We start from the raw sequence: 18,590 nt of genomic DNA on the forward strand, positions 1-18,590 counted from the left end.
TTTAAATAATTTATTATTGAAAAAAGAGATTATGGTTTAATTGTAAGGGTATTCAATTTATGAAATGTAAATTATTTTGTGAATATAATTTTATATTAAGAATATTATTTTGTCTTGTTTGATTTATTTAATGAGAATGTAAAATTATAATTTTTGGTTGAGAGAATATAAAATTACTCAAAAGTAAATTTTATCAAATTATCTTATAATATATATTTTTAACAAATTGAGCTGAAAACATTTGTATTAAAATTTATATTTCGTTTCACTATCTTGATTTTAGAAAGAAAAAAAGTTTATCTTTATCATAGTATAAAAATAATTATTATATTAAAAAAAGTTAAAAAATTATATAAAAAATTATATTATATATATAATATATTTAATCATATAAATATTATAAATTCAATCCGATTACACTGGAGGGGTTGTAACAATTTTCTATGTAAAGAGTAACATATTTCTTAATGTAATATTTACAATTCAATAATCATAATGATTAATATTGTTAATTACACCTACTATATTATTAACCAATAAAACGTATCTAGGCTTTCATCATGAAGTAGACAGTTTCTTAGAACCACATTGAATAGATATAAGTGGTAAACAGTTTGATATCAGTTAAATAAGTATCGAGTTTGAGTCTTTGTATATGCAGAAAATCTCATTGGGAGACTCATCAAACAAAATAAGGTGTGTGACTCGGATCAGTCTGGATTAGTTAAGGCGAAACCTTGAAAATCGGGAGGACAAAACAAAATCAGAGGGAGTGAATATGGAAAATCATTGAAAATAGTTTAAAATATGTCAGTTAAATGTTTATTGAAATATTTGATTTAGGGATTTTAGTTTTGTTCTTAAAATAAAATTTGGAGGCAAGGTGGGAAATGGGAATAGAGAAGAGTTGGATCCGTATGAATATATATTATTTTAAAGGTAATATGGTTTAAAAATATAAAATTATTAATTATTATTTTTTTTACAGAAATCGTTAATTTTATTTAAAATAAAAAATATATCAAATTATAATCAAAATTTACAATCATAATCGTATATTAAGCACATAATTAGGACAATTTCTTATAATCATTGAAATAAAAAATAGTCACTTAAGATCATATAAGGATCGAACAAGAAAATATTAAAAATCTAATCAAGAAACTTAAACAAAGTTAGATACAAAAAGATTTGATTGTATTGACAAACGACTGAAAAATGTATCAAAAGGTAGAAGAAAACATGTCATAAAGTCAGGTGAAAATATGTCATACAAGTAGACTTATTGAAAATCAAACAATAAAAGAAAATAAAGGTGTAATATAAGAAAATAAAAGGACAATAAAAAATATCGACGATTGACAACCAATATTAAAATTAATGTCGTTGCTGATTAGTTAAGATAAAAAAAAGAGAGATGAACGTCACACCAATAAAATAAAACTAGATTTTAAAAATAGATGAAAATAAAATCCCTACATTTTTTAACAATGGACACTTTGTAGTATATAATTATCACATGGATAAAATCCATACAAACTAAATGTGAAAAATGATTTTTTTAAAAATATATAGAAATAATATTTAATATTCTCGAAGTAGAAAAAAACTTAAAAAACATGTTTAAATAATTAATATCCAATTCCTGGACACTCAATATTCAAACACTTAACTTAGGGTCATTTAGTTCTAAAAAATATTTTCTGTTTTTGTTTTATATTTTTATTTCTGGAAAATATTTTTCATTTTCAGTTTTTAAAAAATAATTTAAACTTAAATTCAAAAATAAAATTGTGAAAATATATTTGGTACCTAATTTTTTAAAATAGAGATGAATAAATAGTTATTAAATAATTAAATTAAAATATAATTATTAAAAAATCATTACATAAATTTAACATGTGAGTTATGCAAAAACAATAAAATTGATATGAAATTTTATAACAAAAAAAAGCTATTGAATTTTTTGACCAACTAAATCAAACCATCAAGACGATTACATGACAATTCAAAGTGTACATGATAATCTACAATGTTGATGTGACAGTTCATTATGTTGTTATCGCAATACACGATGGATAATGATGATGTGGTAAATGAGTTTAATTGATCGACCTAATTAATATATTAGAAAGTTTGAGGATTTGTTTAAATTTTAAAAAAAATTAAGGTGTTATTTAAATTTAAAATATTTCTAGAAATTGTTAGAAGGATTTGAGGGACCATATTATTGTTAGAATGACCACATTGAGAGTATTTTCTAACAATATTTTGGACACTCAATATTCAAACTCTTAAAAAATAGTTTAAATACCACATTGAGTGCAAAAAAGTTTAGGGATCATATTATTTTTTTCAAAAGTTTGAGGGTTTTAGATATCATTAAATAAAAAAAATTATTGTTAGAAGGATTTGAGGGACCATATTATTGTTAAAAGGACCACGTTGAGTGTATTTTTCTAATAATAATTTGGACAATCAATATTCAAACTCTTAAAAAATTAGTTTAAGGATCACATTGAGTGCAAAAAAGTTTAGGGATCATATATTTTTTTCAAAAGTTTGAGGGTTTTAGATATCATTAAATCAAAAAATTATTGTTAGAATGATTTGAACATGTGTAAGTTAAGTTAAAAATCTAGATTTCGTATTTTTTTATTTTTCAAAATTTCAAAATAAATTTTAATAAAAATACCGAAAACTTATTTTTTATGTTTTCATATTTTCACTTATTTTTGTTTTCATTTTCTAAATTTACCACCAAACATGTTTTCTTCAATATTTTCTATTTTCTAAAAAAATAAAAATGAAAATGCCCTATATTTTTTTAACCAAACTGACTTTTAGTATCCAATTTCTAATTTAGAAATACCACATGCAAAGTGGGCTTTCACGTAGTTAATAGTCAATCATGTTTAAATAAGGTTTTTTTTTTATCTAATAGGGTAAACGAGTAAATTATTTAAGAAAATAGGGTAAGTATAAGTTTATTTTGGGATCTATATATTTTTTACGGTATTCATGGAACTTATCATGTCGAAGTGACGAGTTTTAATAAAAATATTTTTTATTTAAATTCGTCAACTCGAGGTGACGAGTTGTAATAAAATATAATTTTTTTATTAAAATTTATTACATCGAGATAAAAAATTTGAATAAAAATATTTTTTTATTAAAACTCGTTTTTCTAAATGTGACGAGTTCCATGTACCGTAGGAAATGTTGTACATCCCAAAATAAAAATGTTTGTCTCCTATTTTGCAATTTTTTTTGGGGCTGCCTATTGGATAAAAAAACTTTGTTTAAATAACTATTGCTACTAAGGCCCACTAAACACATATTACTATTAGTGTCCAAGATCAAGTATTATTATTGAGGTCCACTATAATGCCAAGTTTTATAAAGAAAGGATGATCGATGAGAGTGAAAGACACCCTTAAATTTCATTATAATCTCATTTTTTATCCTTAATCATACTTTCTTGTTCTCCAATAACCTTAATCACGTTCTTTTCAGGAAAATATATGTATGAAAAAACTAATATGTGAAGGGTAGAAATTAATTAGGTTATTTTAATGCGGTGTGTAGTACAAAATAAAAAAGAGAAGTTTCTTTTCTTAAAAAAAATTATAATTGATGTTATTAGGGGTGTTTAATGTTCGGTTAAAATCGAATTAACTGACCAAACTAAATTTTCGGTCGATTAATCGGTTGGTTAATTTTAGGTTCTGTTGGTTAACGGTTAATTTTTTTTTAAATTTCAGTTTCGGTTAATTCGGTTCGAAATCGATTAATTACCCGAATTAACCAAAATTATTAAATATTTAATATATTATATATATGTTATTTAGCTTTAGGGTGTTTGAACTCGGTTTTACCGAATTAACTGACCAAATTAACCGAATAAACCAAAAAAATTAAATATTAAATATATAATATATATTATTTATACATTTCGGTTAATTCGGATAACCGATCAATTATCCGAACTTAGTTCGGTTCGGTTAAATTTTTTATGAAAAAATTTGGTTCAATTAACGGTTCAGTTATAAAAATTTTGGTTAATGAAATTTAGGTAATTCGGTTCGATCGGTTAACCAAATTACCTGTTTGAACACCCCTAGATATTATCTATTTAATGAGAAATAATTTTATGAATCTTTTTTATTGCGTTACCTATTGTTTCAACCAATAAAAGTAATCATTCTCCTTCTTTATCATGTGACTGATATATTCACAAACTTCTAAATAACTACCTACTTCCATATTTATATGAAAAAAAATGAAAAAGAAAGTTAAAAATGAAATTGATAATTTTTTTATTGATTGGACAAGAAATGACATGGTAAACAAGATTCATGTAATATTTTTTTTGTGTTCAATAGTATTAATTCAAGTGAATCGGATGTACTTAAGAGGAATTCTATTGTCTTGAAAATTGTGTCCACGTCTATTAAATTTTTAAGATGAGCAAAATAAGAATAAAAATATAATAAAATTAAAGTATGTCAAATTAAAAGATGTGAACTAAACATTATGTGTCGAAACCGTCTTTCGGTTGGGTCCGAAATTGGGCTTCAACTTGAATAATTGTTAAAGTTGCCATCGAGCACTTTAAAACGAATTTAGGTGGATCGGACACCATCTTACCTGATATGCGTTGTACCAGAAACGTGTCGGGTTTCGGGAGTCGGTTACGGTCAAGGAAGGATTAGCACCCTTGAACCGCCCTTTCGGTACCAATTAATTTATCGATTGTCTTTAATTACGAAAATTTAAAACTTAAATTAAAATTCAAAAACCCGATTCTAATTGCTTACCTTTGATCGATTGAAATTATTACTGAAAAATACAAAAAGAATGTTAGATAGGAAAATAAGTAAAAAATATAAATAAATGAAAAGACAAAAAAAGGAAAAAATAAAATAAAATAAAAAGAATAAAATAATAGTAATATAAAGAAAATAAATCAAAGGAAAATAATAATAATAATGATAATAATAATAATAATAATAATAATAATAAATAAAACAAAGAAATTAGAATCAAATAAATAAGAAAAAAATTATTTAGAAAGTAATAAAATGGAAACAATATGAAGTAAAAATAAATAATTATAATAATAATTAAAAAAATAAAAAATAAAATAAAATAAGAATTTAGGAGTCAAATTGCAAAATACGTAAAATATAAATGGGGACCAAATTGAATCAATCGAAAATCCAGTGGCCAAATTACACATGGTGACTGAAATGAATTGCGACTCAAAATATTAGGGACGGTGGAAAGGATTTAAAAATCCTATATTTGCAACCCCAGTCCCTCATATATAAATGGGCATAAAGACCCATTCCCACTAATTTCTCACCATTTTCACTCAAGCTTCTTCTTCTCCAAACAAGAAAAGCTCTCGACCAGCCCCTCCCCTGGAGAAAACCGGCCTCTGCCTGGTGGCCCGTTCCACCGTGCAGCCGTCGCTCCGGCTGCCACCACCGGCGGTCGGACAACCCCCAAAACCTCCCCAAATATGCTTCTCGTCACCCCGAATACAAAACCAAGACCCAAATCGCCTAAAACTATCCCGAACTAAGTAGATCTAGCGCGGAAGGTTTGTCCATTTTACCTTCTTCGCCGGTGACCGTCCGCTTTCCGATGAGAGGCCTTTGGCCGTTTATGTCTTTGTTGTCTTTGGTTTTTTTCAGTGGTTGTATTTGTTTTTTTTTTCACTTTTTTGTGTTGCTTTGATGGGGTTTTCTGTTTTGTTGGGTACGATGGTTTTATGGTTGTGCCTCTGTTGGCTTTTTTGTTTCTCGGTGTTTCACCGTGGTGTTGATGGTGGTTATGTGCTGTTTTGGGCTCGATGATGTTCTCCTGATCTTGTGGCCTGGCTTTCATTTGTTAGCAGTGGTCTCCCCCGTTGGCCTCACCAGGGGCTTTTTATAGCCTCAGTGTTGGTTGTTTGGCTCCCGAAAATAACGGGATGTGGGTTGTTTCTTGTTTCGATCTTCCCATTCGTGGTATCGACCGCCTCGGGATGGTTCAATCCCGTTGGTGTGGCCGGAATGTGATCTGGGCGTTGACTGCTTGGCTCCATGCTTCTAGAACCTCCTATACGGCGCTGTGACAAGACTGATGTTAGGGTTGTGAAAACCCTAAACCTAATCGGGCTAGATCAGGCCCAATGTTGGACCCTGGACTTGGATAGATTAGACCCTGTTTGGACCCTGACAAAATTAAATTAAATGAAATTACATTAGATTAATAAAATGAAATGAAATAAAATAAATATTAATAATAATATAGATTATATAATATATGTTTCAAAAAAATTAAACTATATATTATATTTAAAAACGTTTTTCAAAACTATATATTATATAGTTTTCAAAAATGATTTTAAAAATATTATATAAGCTTTCCAAAATGTTTTTTTAAAACTATATATTATATAAATTTTCCAAAAATGTTTTTTTAAAAACTAAATATTATATTTTCAAAATGATTTCAAAACTATATATTGAATAATTTTCAAAATGTTTTAAAACTTATATATTGTATATAAGTTTTCAAAAAAAGTTTTAAAAACCTATATAATATACATTTCAAAAAATATTTTTTTGAAAACTATATACTATATTTTTTCAAAAACATTTTCAAAAATTATACTATATAACTATAATAAAAATAAATAAATAAAAAGCCCAAATTCAGACGAAAATGAGTGTCTACAACTGCCCCTCTTTGTCCTTTTTCGTGGAACGAAAAATAGGACAAAGATAAAAAGACACAAATTTTCGTCTGGTGGAGTTGAAGATTGAATAGAAAAACTCCCTGTCGAATGGGGTTGCGGATGACTCCTTCGTCGTAAAGTCGAGTCCATCCTAAAATGAAATAGAATTGAAGTCGTAGTTCGAAATTTGAATCAGGATGTGGCTTCTCGTCGCCAAATTGTAGTCAACCTCGGTCTTCTTCTAGGTTTAAAGACCTTGGTTAAAATTCAACTAGAAAATAGTTCTTTGAGTCCACCATGTGGTAGATAGGCCCTCGAGCTGAATGAAATCGAACACGAAAGGTCTTCGTTAATAGATAGCTTTTCTCGGCTTAAGCTATGCTGCCGAAAAATAGTTTTTTTGTCACTGAGGCACGGTTAACCCGGGTCTTCTTCTTGACTCGAAAACCTTGATTTTAACCGGACACTAGTGTGATGTGTCGTCGAGCTGAATGGAGTCGAACTTGACAAATTTATTGACAGATAGCTCTTATTGTCTTGAGTTGTGCTGTAAATTTGGTTTGCCTCTGAGCTGAAATGTAATCGAACTCGGAGGTCTTCGGTTGGCACATAACCCTTCTTGACTTAAGTTATGCTGCAAATGATATGCCTTAGAGCTGAGCGTAGTCGAACTCGAAGGTCTTTTGGTGACAGATAACCCTTCTAGCCTTGAGTTATGCTGTAAATGATGTGCCCTCGAAGCTGAGTGTAATCGAACTCGAGAGTCTTTGGCAGATAGCCCTTCTCGATTTAAGCTATACTGCAAATGATGTGCCTTGAAGCTGAGCGTAGTTGAACTCAAAGGTCTTTAGTTGGTAGATAACCCTTCTCGACTTAAGTTATGCTGCAAATGATATGCCTTGGAGCTGAGCGTAGTCGAACTCGAAGGTCTTTGGTTGGCAGATAACCCTTCTCGACTTAAGTTATGCTGCAAATGATGTGCCCTCGAAGCTGAGTATAATCGAACTTGAGGGTCTTTGGCAGATAGCCTTTCTCGACTTAAGCTATGCTGCAAATGATGTGCCTTGGAGCTGAGAGTAGTCAAACTCGAAGGCCTTTGGTTGGCAGATAACCCTTCTCGACTTAAGTTATGCTGCAAATGATATGCCTTGGAGCTGAGCGTAGTCGAACTCGAAGGTCTTTGGTTGGTAGATAACCCTTCTCGACTTAAGTTATGCTACAAATGATGTACCCTCGAAGCTGAGTGTAATCGAACTTGAGGGTCTTTGGCAGATAGCCCTTCTCGACCTAAGCTATGCTGCAAATGACGTGCCTTGGAGCTGAGCGTAGTCGTACTCAAATGCCTTTGGTTGGCAGATAACCCTTCTCGACTTAAGTTATGCTGCAAATGATATGCCTTGGAGCTGAGCGTAGTCGAAATCGAAGGTCTTTTGGTGACAGATAACCCTTCTAGCCTTGAGTTATGCTGTAAATGATGTGCCCTCGAAGCTGAGTGTAATCGAACTCGAGGGTCTTTGGAAGATAGCCCTTCTCGACTTAAGCTATACTGCAAATAGTTTGTATAAAAAAATGGCTTCCCTTCATGAGTCTAAGCCGATCATAGTTCTTCAGGTGGTTCCTCTGAGCGGGTCTGAACCAAGTAATATGATTTTTGGGATGACTCCTCTTCACGTGAATGTCCATTGATAAATTCTGTCCGCCAGATATCTTCCATCGTGGAAATGAAATCTGGCTTGAAAGTGCTAACTGGAAACCTGCTACTCGTTATTGAGTTTAGCCGAAATGAATTCGTTCTAAATAAGTTCTCGAACTCATATGAAGTTGATTGTCAATCTTGCAATTTGTCGAGTTGGTTAAGGTGTAGCTTCTCGTTGCTGAGTTAAGCAACCACCATCAATCTTTAAAGGTACTTTTGAATCGAGTAACCTTCGTCTTGAAGTCGAAACCTGACTCTAAAAGCTGTAAAAAATCATGTATGCTAAAATGATGAATGCGATGCACCTAAGTATGTCTAAGATGCATTCAACATGAATGAATTATGTCTTATCTCTTGGATGGAGTCCCGTGTTTTGTCTGCCAATCTGGTCCATGGGATTGATCGTGACTCATCTTTTTTTCAAGGTTGGGCTTTACATACCCTTCATATCTGAGACTGTTCTATTTGAAAATGTTTTTTTCTTTTTCTTGTTTTAGGAGGGAAAATGATAAAAATGTTGTAAAATATTGTTCGCAATTGAATCAAATTGTAAACGTGAGTTCAAAGAATATCAAAGGAATAAAGAGCTCTTTTAATGTTTTCAGAGTTACAAATCTTTGACAAATGTTCAAATGGATGAGTTGGCTTTAGGTTGACCTCCTTTATAAGGTTTTGGTAACCCAAAATGTCATTTTTTTGAAATTTCGCAACATGCTTTTTCTTTGGCTTGGCATTTTAATTGGATACGGAAAAAATGACGCAACTAGCACGATCAATTACTATACCTTTTATTTCGATCCTCTGAAATCTTCCGTTTGTTCAAGTTTTGTAGGCTCCTCTAACAAAGGTAGTGCAGAAATATCTATCTAAAAATGAAATCCTTGAGTGCTCGTGTGAAATTGACTATAAAAGGTGTTCCTTAACTCCCTTAGTCAATTATTACCAAAAATTTCTTGTTGAGATAAATTTGATTTAAAATGCCATTATCTGGCTAGCCAAATCCATAAAGCCAGGGTTTTTCTTGACAATCTTCAGAAATTAAATCCACCAAAAACTGAGCTATTCCACCAAAACCTGTTATAGTCTAGGTGTTTTTTTAAGCCAAGGAATCTCATCTTTAGAGTTCAATTTCCAAGCAACTGACCTAAACTATATTCACCTACTTGACTATTTCATATGTGAAGATAATGATCATCATTGAACGTCTTAAACAAAAAGTATATTAATTGTCATATGCAAATGATGCCTCATGCTCTCCGCACCTTATAAAAGGAAAAAATGTTATATTGGTTAATTGCAAGAGCAGGGTACAGTGTTTGAGTGTATATTCTGGGTAAGGTCAAAAGTCCTTGTTTTAAATCATGTTACTTTGTCAATGATCTGTAACTTTAAACCATTTACAGAGTTTCTTAATTCAAATGATATTCAAAGCACTGCAAGTTCATAAATGTGATTCATTGCTTGTCATTATTAAAGTAACATAAATTTATTCAAATGTCTTTACAAAAACTTGAGAAAACATAAAAAAAACAAATTCAAACATAATGCCTCAAATGATGAAATGATCTGCCTCACTTGGATGCCCCCAAGTTGTTGAAGTCGATCCAGTTCTGGTTACGCATCTTCTGTACGACTCTTTTGAATGCGTAGCAGTTCTCAATTGTGTGTCCTGGGACACCGCCGTGATATTCACAATGCGCATTCTCATCATACCACTTGAGGTATGGGGGCTTCATGGGTTTTACCGGGTATGGTGACACTACATGGGTGTCTAACAGTTGCTGATAAAGCTCTTTGTAGGTTATCAGAATAGGGTCGAAATGTTCCCTTTCCTTCATGGGTTCTCTGGAATCTTGTTTAGAAATACCTGACGGTACAGGATTTTGGTCCGGAGATTGTAACACCTTTATTGACGTGTTTGATGTTGTTAATCTCTCCATCCCGCTCTCGCATAGGAAGTTTTCTACTGGCCTCCCCATCCTTATTTTTACCTTGCTTTACGGCCGACTCGATCATTTTTCTGGCCATAACTAAGTCTGAGAAGCTTCCTGCTGTGATCGCAACCAGGTGTCCGAAGTATGGAGCCTTCAAGGTCTGTACGAAGAGCTTCCGGGTTTTCTTTTCATCCAACGGTGGATGAACTTGCACAGCCAAGTCCCTCCATTTTTGTGCGTATTGCCTGAAACTCTCGTTATGCTTCTTTTCCATACTTTGTAGCATAACTCGATCTGGCCTTATGTCATTGATATGTTTGTGTTGTTCCAGAAATGACTTGGCCAGGTCCTTCCAGGTCTTGATATTTGATCGGCTTAACTGGTTGTACCACCGAATAGCTGAGCCCGACAGACTCTCTTGGAAGCAGTGGATTAGGAGTTGGTTGTTTCCTCCATATCCTGTCATCTTTCGACAGAACGTGGTGATGTGAGCGGATGGAAAACTGTTCCCGTCAAACTTCTCGAATTCCGGGGACTTAAATTTCGGAGGAAGAACCAAGTCCGGGACTAGACTGAGTTCTGCGGCATCGATTTCATAGTAGTCATGGTCTCCTTTGACTACCTTCATTTAGTCCTCCAATTGTTTGATTTTTTCCTCCATCTTCCTCGCTTTGTCCTCTTAGTCCAAATTCGGTACATAGTAATAACCCGAATTGTTCTTAGGGTTAAATACAGAGGACGAGGGCTTCACTTTTGCAGTAGACGAGTCCCCTCGAAGTTCTGGTAAGATTTCAGGTAAGATAACCACTTGCGGGGTAGGTTGTATAGTTACCCCTTTCGGTGAACCTGCCCCAGGCGCATTGGTCTGTTGTATGCCAACTAACTTGGTAACGATCTGATCAACCAAGGACTCTTGGTTCTTTGTGATTATTTCCAGAGTATTTTGACTGCTCTGGTTTATCTTGTCTTCTAGCTCTTTATGTAGTTTCAACATATTCTACTCGATTTGTGTAATTCTGGCTTCCATCCTCTTCTTCTTCAAACGGGTGTTATGCGGATGAGGTGTGTCCAATGCTTGAGGTGGTGTATCCGATATTTGCTCCTTTTGATGAGACATGTTTATGTTAGTTAATGCGAATGTAAAGAAAAATGACAAAATGCAAAATATGTCTAGATGCATAATGCATGCAATGTTCGAGGCATTAATCCAAAAATGTGTCTGTTATTAGAAATAATCCTTATTGGGGACAAAAGTGTTTTATCTTTTAAGAGACAAAAAATATTCTGACAGCTTCTGACATGTTGACTAGTCTTCCGCCTTCATCCGTCACCGATTGAATAACCTGTCGAACCGCTCTGGCTTCTCTGGATGAACCGTGCAAATGACGAGTCGTTTGCCCCAAAAAAAGTCTCGAAGGACTGCACCTCCGGCATTTATCTTTTGTTGAGTCTGTTTCCAATGAATACGTCATTGGAGCCCTTAATTGATAGGACTTATGTGAAGTTCATTTGTCTGTTTCTTGAATTCGTCAGCAATGGTCTCCAATTTCAGTTATCGTTTTGCCATTGTCGTCTTTGAAGTGACTCCTAATATCAATGGCCTTCATATTGCCCCTGCAACCTCTGCCAGTAAGTTCTTCAAAGATAGGATTTCATTATGCTTGATGTAGACCCGGTTCATTCTGAGTCGTTTATAATGCACCAGAGTGATATACTCTTCAATTGTGGGTACCACGTCTTCTGGATTGAATATGACACATAGTCGCCATGTAGACTGTCCTCTGTATTTTCATCTCTTGTATTACAACCCCTTTGTCCATTAATGCAGATTATTCATGTTTAACAAACACATTTTTGGTAGATCAACACCTCTTTTAAATGATGCAAGTGATGAAAATAAAAGAAAAGAAAACATAAATGAAAAGGGTTAGTGAGATAAATCAAAATAATAAAAATAAAAAATCCTACCCCACATGATATCTACCCCACATGCTTTAATTCAAACAAATCCTAACCGCATATTTATCTAGTTCGCATGCTTTGAACAGAAAGTAAAGCAGGAAATAAAATCAAAGTAGCATAGGGTTTGGAATAAGGTTTTGGGGTGGGCTCTAATTCCCTGTACTCTCTCGGTTTATGTTCTAAAAAGGTACTCGAGTTCTTCTTGTCGGTGCCCCCTTAGGCTTGTCAGACCCTTATTCCTAAGCCTATTACAAGCTTATGTGGACTAAGTTAAACTCGAGAGGATACATTCCCTTATGCCCGCACGGTGAATAAATTCACACGAAGACATAAGGTATATGAATCCTGAAGGTTACTTGCTAGGCCCGCACGGTGAATAAATTCACACGAAAGCATCGCTTTCACTCCCACTTAAAAGGGGCTAGAGATGAAAACTTTGAAAAATCTGAAATCATTAAAAAACGTTAGTACAACTATTTATTTGAAAAATAATCAAAGGTAAATAGTTGGAATCGAATAAATAAATTTAAATTTACCATTTTCGCATAAAAAGATAACCGAAAATTAATTTCGGCCTGACTCACTTACCTGTCCCCAGTGGAGTCGCCAAGCTGTCGGAACCGCCTTTCGGTTAGGCCCGGAATTGGGCTTCGACTTGAATAATTGTTAGAGTCGCCACCGACCACTTTAAAATGAATTTAGGTGGGTTGGACACCATCTTACCTGATCTGCGTTGTACCAGAAACTTATCGGGTTCGGAAGTCGGTTACGGTCAAGGAAGGATTAGCACTCTTGAACCGCCCTTTCGGTACCAATTAATTTATCGATTGTCTTTAATTGTGAAAATTTAAAACTTAAATTAAAATTCAAAAACCCGATTCCAATTGCTTACCTTTGATCGATTGAAATTATTACTGAAAAAGGCAAAAAGAATGTTAGATAGGAAAATAAGTAAAAAAAAATAAATAAATGAAAAGATAAAAAAGGAAAAAATAAAATAAAAATAATAGTAATATAAAGAAAATAAATCAAAGGAAAAATAATAATAAAAATAAAAATAAATAAAACAAAGAAATTAAAATTAAATAAATAAGAAAAAATTATTTAAAAAGTAATAAAATGGAAACAATATGAAGTAAAAATAAATAATTCTAATAATAATTAAAAAATTAAATAATAAAATAAAATAAGAATTTAGAGGTCAAATTGCAAAATACGTAAAATATAAATGGGAACCAAATTGAATCAATTGAAAATCCAGTGGCCAAATTACACATGGTGATTGAAATGAATTACGACTCAAAATATTAAGGACGACGAAAAGGATTTAAAAATCCTATATTTGCAACCCCAGTCCCTCGTATATAAATGGGCATAAAGACCCATTCCCACTCATTTCTCACCATTTTCACTCAAGCTTCTTCTTCTCCAAACAAGAGAAGCTCTCGACCAGCCCCTCCCCTGGCGAAAACCGGCCTCCGCCTGGTGACCCGTTCCACCATGCAGCCGTCGCTCCGGCCGCCATCGCCGGCTGCCGGACAACCCCCAAAACCTCTCCAAATATGCTTCTCGTCACCCCGAATACAAAACCAAGACCCAAATCGCCTAAAACTATCCCGAACTAAGTAGATCTAGCGCGGAAGGTTTGTCCTTTTTACCTTCTTCGTCGGTGACCGTCCATTTTCCGATGAGAGGCCTTTGGCCGTTTATGTCTTTGCTGCCTTTGGTTTTTTTAGTGGTTGTATTTGTTTTTTTTTCACTTTTTTCGTGTTGCTTTAATGAGGTTTTCTGTTTTGTTGGGTACGATGGTTTTGTGGTTATGCCTATGTTGGCTTTTTGTGTTTCTCGATGTTTCATCGTGGTGTTGATGGTGGTTATGTGTTGTTTTGGGCTCGATGATGTTCTCCTGATCTTGTGGCCTGACTTTCGTTTGTTAGCAGTGGTCTCCCCTGTTGGCCTCACTGGGGGCTTTTTATAGCCCCGGTGTTGGTTGTTTGGCTCCCGAAAATAACGGGATGTGGGTTGTTGCTTGTTTCGATCTTCTCGTTCGTGGTACCGGCCGCCTCGGGATGGTTCAGTCCCGTTGGTGCGACCGAAATGTGCGCTGGGCGTTGACTGCTTGGCTCTATGCTTCTGTAACCTCCTATGCGACGTTGTGACAAGACTGATATTAGGGTTGTAAAAACGCTAAACCTAACCGAGCTGGATCAGGCCCAATATTGAACCCTGGACTTGGACAGATTAAACCCCGTTTAGACCCTAACAAAAATAAATTAAATTAAATTACATTAGATTAATAAAATGAAATAAAATAAAATAAATATTAATAATAATATAGATTATATAATATATGTTTCAAAAAAAATTTAAACTATATATTATATTTAAAAACGTTTTTCAAAACTATATATTATATAGTTTTCAAAAATGATTTTAAAAATATTATATAAGCTTTCCAAAATGTTTTTTTAAAACTATATATTATATAAATTTTCCAAAAATGTTATTTTAAAAACTAAATATTATAGTTTCAAAATGATTTCAAAACTATATTTTATATAATTTTCAAAATGTTTTAAAACTTACATATTGTATATAAATTTTTAAAAAAACATTTTAAAAAACTATATAATATACATTTCAAAAAATATTTTTTGAAAACTATATACTATATTTTTTGAAAAACATTTTCAAAAATTATACTATATTATTATAATAAAAATAAATAAATAAAAATCTCAAATTCAGACAAAAATGAGTGTCTACATTATGTAAGTGTAATACAAAAATTAAGAAAAATAAGTATCCAAATTATACCTATATTTTTTTTTAAATATTCTTTAGGCCCTCTTTTACCAAATCGAAAAAAGCTATAAATTTCACGTACATATTAGACATTAATCATATAATATGGTGGCTACTTTATGTGAGGACGTTGACGTAAAATATACACTTGGTTACAACAAAGGCGAGAATTTCTGGGGATTTTGGTACCAAAGAAAGAGAGCATTTTTTAATGCTTTCAAGTATTTGATCACTGCTGCTAGTCAACCACATCACTGCTGAAAAGCTCGAACTCTTTGGCATCAAGAATCAGTTTCCTGATGGAAGAAAATGTGCCCATGATCCCCACACCCGTGAACACAAAGATGATGGACATGTTGACCCAGTAGGTGAGGGTTGACCTTGAGGGCTTGAAAGTCATGTTGTAGAGAAGCATGGGGAGGATGAAATCCAGCGGTATGAATCCCATGGCGCCGACTACGCCGCTTATGTCGCCGAAGAACGGGAGCATTGCCGCCATGAACCCGCAGAATATCACATACAATGACCGGAGAATTAGCCTCGGTATAAGGTTCCTTTTCGAGAACTTACCTTGCTTCACATCAGCTGATTGTTTTTCCATGATTTCATAAGCAACTTGCGAATAAACCTATAGTTTTGTATTGGACAAAGAATGTGACCTCAATGCAACTTAAGGCCAAGAACGGTACATGGACTGAAAGAATGGCTTACCAAGCCAATAGCAAGGAGTTGCAGGAGAACGAAGATAACTGCAAGGCCAAGAACAGCGGTTGGAGCCAGGGCAGGTCCTTCATCTGGCATCAAGCCCTTAAGAATGTTCGAGTTAGATTCGTTGCCGAATACCCAGTATCCGGAGACCGCAACCGAGTAGAATGTAAGGAACGCTACGGCGTAACACACCAGCAGTCCTTTTACCATCTTGCCTGTAGCAGGTGGAGACAAAGTAGCCTATAACAAACAAGAATGTGTTCAGATGAAAAGCAAGGAGAGCGTTCATATCAAATATGAGAATTCATGTAAGACTCGAAATTACTTGTATTTCGGGAAGTATCCCATTCCCGAAAATTGCAGCGATTATGGACATGGAAATGAAGGCACTAAACACCCTTGATGAACTTGAAGGTTCCAAGGAGTAGTCCTTATGGGGGGCATTTTTGGATAGACCTGCATGTCAACACCAATAATAAAATGAAGAGAGATCTGCACATAAAAGAATGGTAGAAACTATTATGTCTTTAACACAAAAGGCAGAAATCAAACAACAATAGAATGGAGTAAATTTACATTTTGACACTTCATAAGTAACAATATCCTTAAGATATCTACTTGTTTGACATTAGCTCCTCCTTTCAGTAAATTGACCATTACAAGTGAGTTTGTCCTCTGCTTCTATTTGGAGTCCCAATAAGTTCAAAGTTCAAGTGCTTTCTTAAGAAAGAAGTAACATGTTATCAAATGTCTACCATTGCTAGGGCCTGGATTAAACCTGATGTTAAAAGGTTCACAGCAATCAGCATTGAATACCGACATGCTTGTCGGTACGAAATCTAAACTAGTCAAATTATCTTCTTTCTTCTTCAAGCAAGAGAGATGGCATTCCATATAGAGCATTTTAATGATATAATAAAAATACAGACATCGTCTGGCAAAATGAGAACACCGTCTGCCATATAATCATGTCCAATTTTCTTTTCTTCCAGGATACTACATGGATAAGAGGGTATAAACCAATATTTGAAAGCAGGTGAATGATTTGTGTACCTGCATGAATACAAGCACCAACCACAAGGAAACTGTACCCCAAGCAGAGAAGAAGAGAAGCAAAATTGATATGTCTGAGGGAGTGGAAGGAAGGAAGTTGGGAGAGAAATATCATCACCACTGTCACCATAGCTATAAACTCATAAAGCTTCAACGATCCATTTGGAGAAAGGTTTTCATACATGATCTTTCCACAAACCAAAACAAACCAAGTCACAACCAGTCAAGAAGAGCAATACATGCTAATGAGTAATAACCAAGAGTTGCAGACCAAATTTTTTACTCAAAGCTATTCTTCTGATTCTAACATTTATAGCTCAACATACAAGTCACCATCATCAGACTGGAGCTAGCCACTGGACCATACTAGAAGATGGATCATAAATGATTTGTAAGTTACCTTTTATCTGTCCTTGAAAAATACATTATCTTGAACATTGAAACATAGAAAGATAAAACTTGCCGTCATGTGTCATATTCAGACTTCAAAACTTTTAAATGGAATTAATAGCTGATGGAAAGATCATACCTTAAGGCATTCCCCTGCAAGCAAAATTGCTCCTATTCCAACCCCCGTATTTATAGCAGTTTGGATGAATATGACGAAATAATACATCCCACCAGACCCTGCATGAAAAATTAGCATTTACTTAACATTTCAGACATGCTAAACACACATAAAATTAACTAACACACTGTTAATCTTTATGCTAAATGAACATATTATATACTTTCAAAAACTCTTTGAGACTTACCACCCAAACCTAAGATCACGTGTATATCAAGAGACTTGCCAAAAATCGAAAGGGAAAATAGTCGACCTTTTCTTTTCCTTCTAGGAATGATCGAGGGACTTTAAATATGGCTATAAGACAGTAACAGTTTTCCATAATTATTAATTAATAAGTTGCCCTATTTATATGGTGGTGGCTACCTAAAACGTCAGCGGCGAGTTCACGGAAACGGATATGGCGGCGGCCAGCTTTTTCGCAGTGCTCGAGCACCCTGGACATGAGATAGTAGGAGTAGAAGGTGACACATCCCAAGACCGTCAAGCACAAGAAACCCAGTCCCCAACCCAATCCCCTGAAGGCGTACGGCAGCGTCAGAATCGTGGGCCCAACGATCGCCGTTGTCAGATGAAACCCAGCGTGCCACCACTTCCCTGCGAGAAAAAAAAGACCCAAGAAATAAATTTGCTTATATACGATACACTGCTTGGCCGGGTGATCATATTTTTATAAACATGTCGTGCTTCCGATTCTTCACCTTTTGATTCAAGAACGAAGGCTGCTCCGGCGTCGGATTCCAGTCGGGAATCCGGGAAATTATCTCGTACAGGAGGGTCCGCCATCGACGGAGCCCAAGTTTAGCGTAAGATTGAAGTAAGAGAAGAGAAGAAAAGGGTGAGAATACGTTCTTTGAATACAACGAATGGTGGCGGCAGCAGCTAAGCTCGGCCGCAGATGCCTTTAAAAACTAAAAAGAATCAACTATATCTATACTACTATTTTGTATTAACATCAAGGTACTATTATATTCTGAATATCAATAAATAATGAAATGAACAATGTCCGAGGGATGTGAAATTACTATACAGTCATCACAAGTACGAAGTTGAAGATGAATACGGACAGGGGTTATTTGGTCATTCGGAATGAATTATTGGAAGGGTTATTTTCACTTGTATGAATTACGTTAC

At 34.1% G+C, this 18,590-nt stretch overlaps 1 protein-coding gene across 1 annotated transcript; it reads right to left on the minus strand.

Annotated features, from left to right (window-relative positions):
- Nucleotides 1-15,153: 15,153 nt before the first annotated feature.
- On the minus strand, nt 15,154-18,390 carry LOC120203183 (probable GABA transporter 2). Its single transcript, XM_039203528.1, has 7 exons — nt 18,158-18,390; nt 17,823-18,053; nt 17,418-17,515; nt 16,889-17,075; nt 16,161-16,291; nt 15,839-16,075; nt 15,154-15,755 (listed from the first exon to the last, which is right to left on the minus strand). The coding sequence occupies exons 1-7, from the start codon at nt 18,240-18,242 to the stop codon at nt 15,366-15,368; spliced, it is 1,359 nt and encodes a 452-aa protein (XP_039059459.1). The 5' UTR covers nt 18,243-18,390; the 3' UTR covers nt 15,154-15,365.
- Nucleotides 18,391-18,590: the final 200 nt, after the last annotated feature.

Source organism: Hibiscus syriacus, unplaced genomic scaffold (genome assembly GCF_006381635.1).
Source record: "Hibiscus syriacus cultivar Baekdansim isolate YM2019G1 unplaced genomic scaffold, ASM638163v2 tig00009117_pilon, whole genome shotgun sequence".
Taxonomy (NCBI): Eukaryota; Viridiplantae; Streptophyta; class Magnoliopsida; order Malvales; family Malvaceae; genus Hibiscus; species Hibiscus syriacus.

Excerpts from the sequence above, each read along its gene's own strand:
- LOC120203183 (XM_039203528.1), bottom strand. The coding sequence starts at position 18,242 with ATGGCGGACCCTCCTGTACGAGATAATTTCCCGGATTCCCGACTGGAA. Across the intron at positions 18,054-18,157 it reads CTTCGTTCTTGAATCAAAAG|GGAAGTGGTGGCACGCTGGG; the intron begins GTGAAGAATCGG and ends TTTTTCTCGCAG. Across the intron at positions 16,076-16,160 it reads GGATACTTCCCGAAATACAA|GCTACTTTGTCTCCACCTGC; the intron begins GTAATTTCGAGT and ends TGTTTGTTATAG.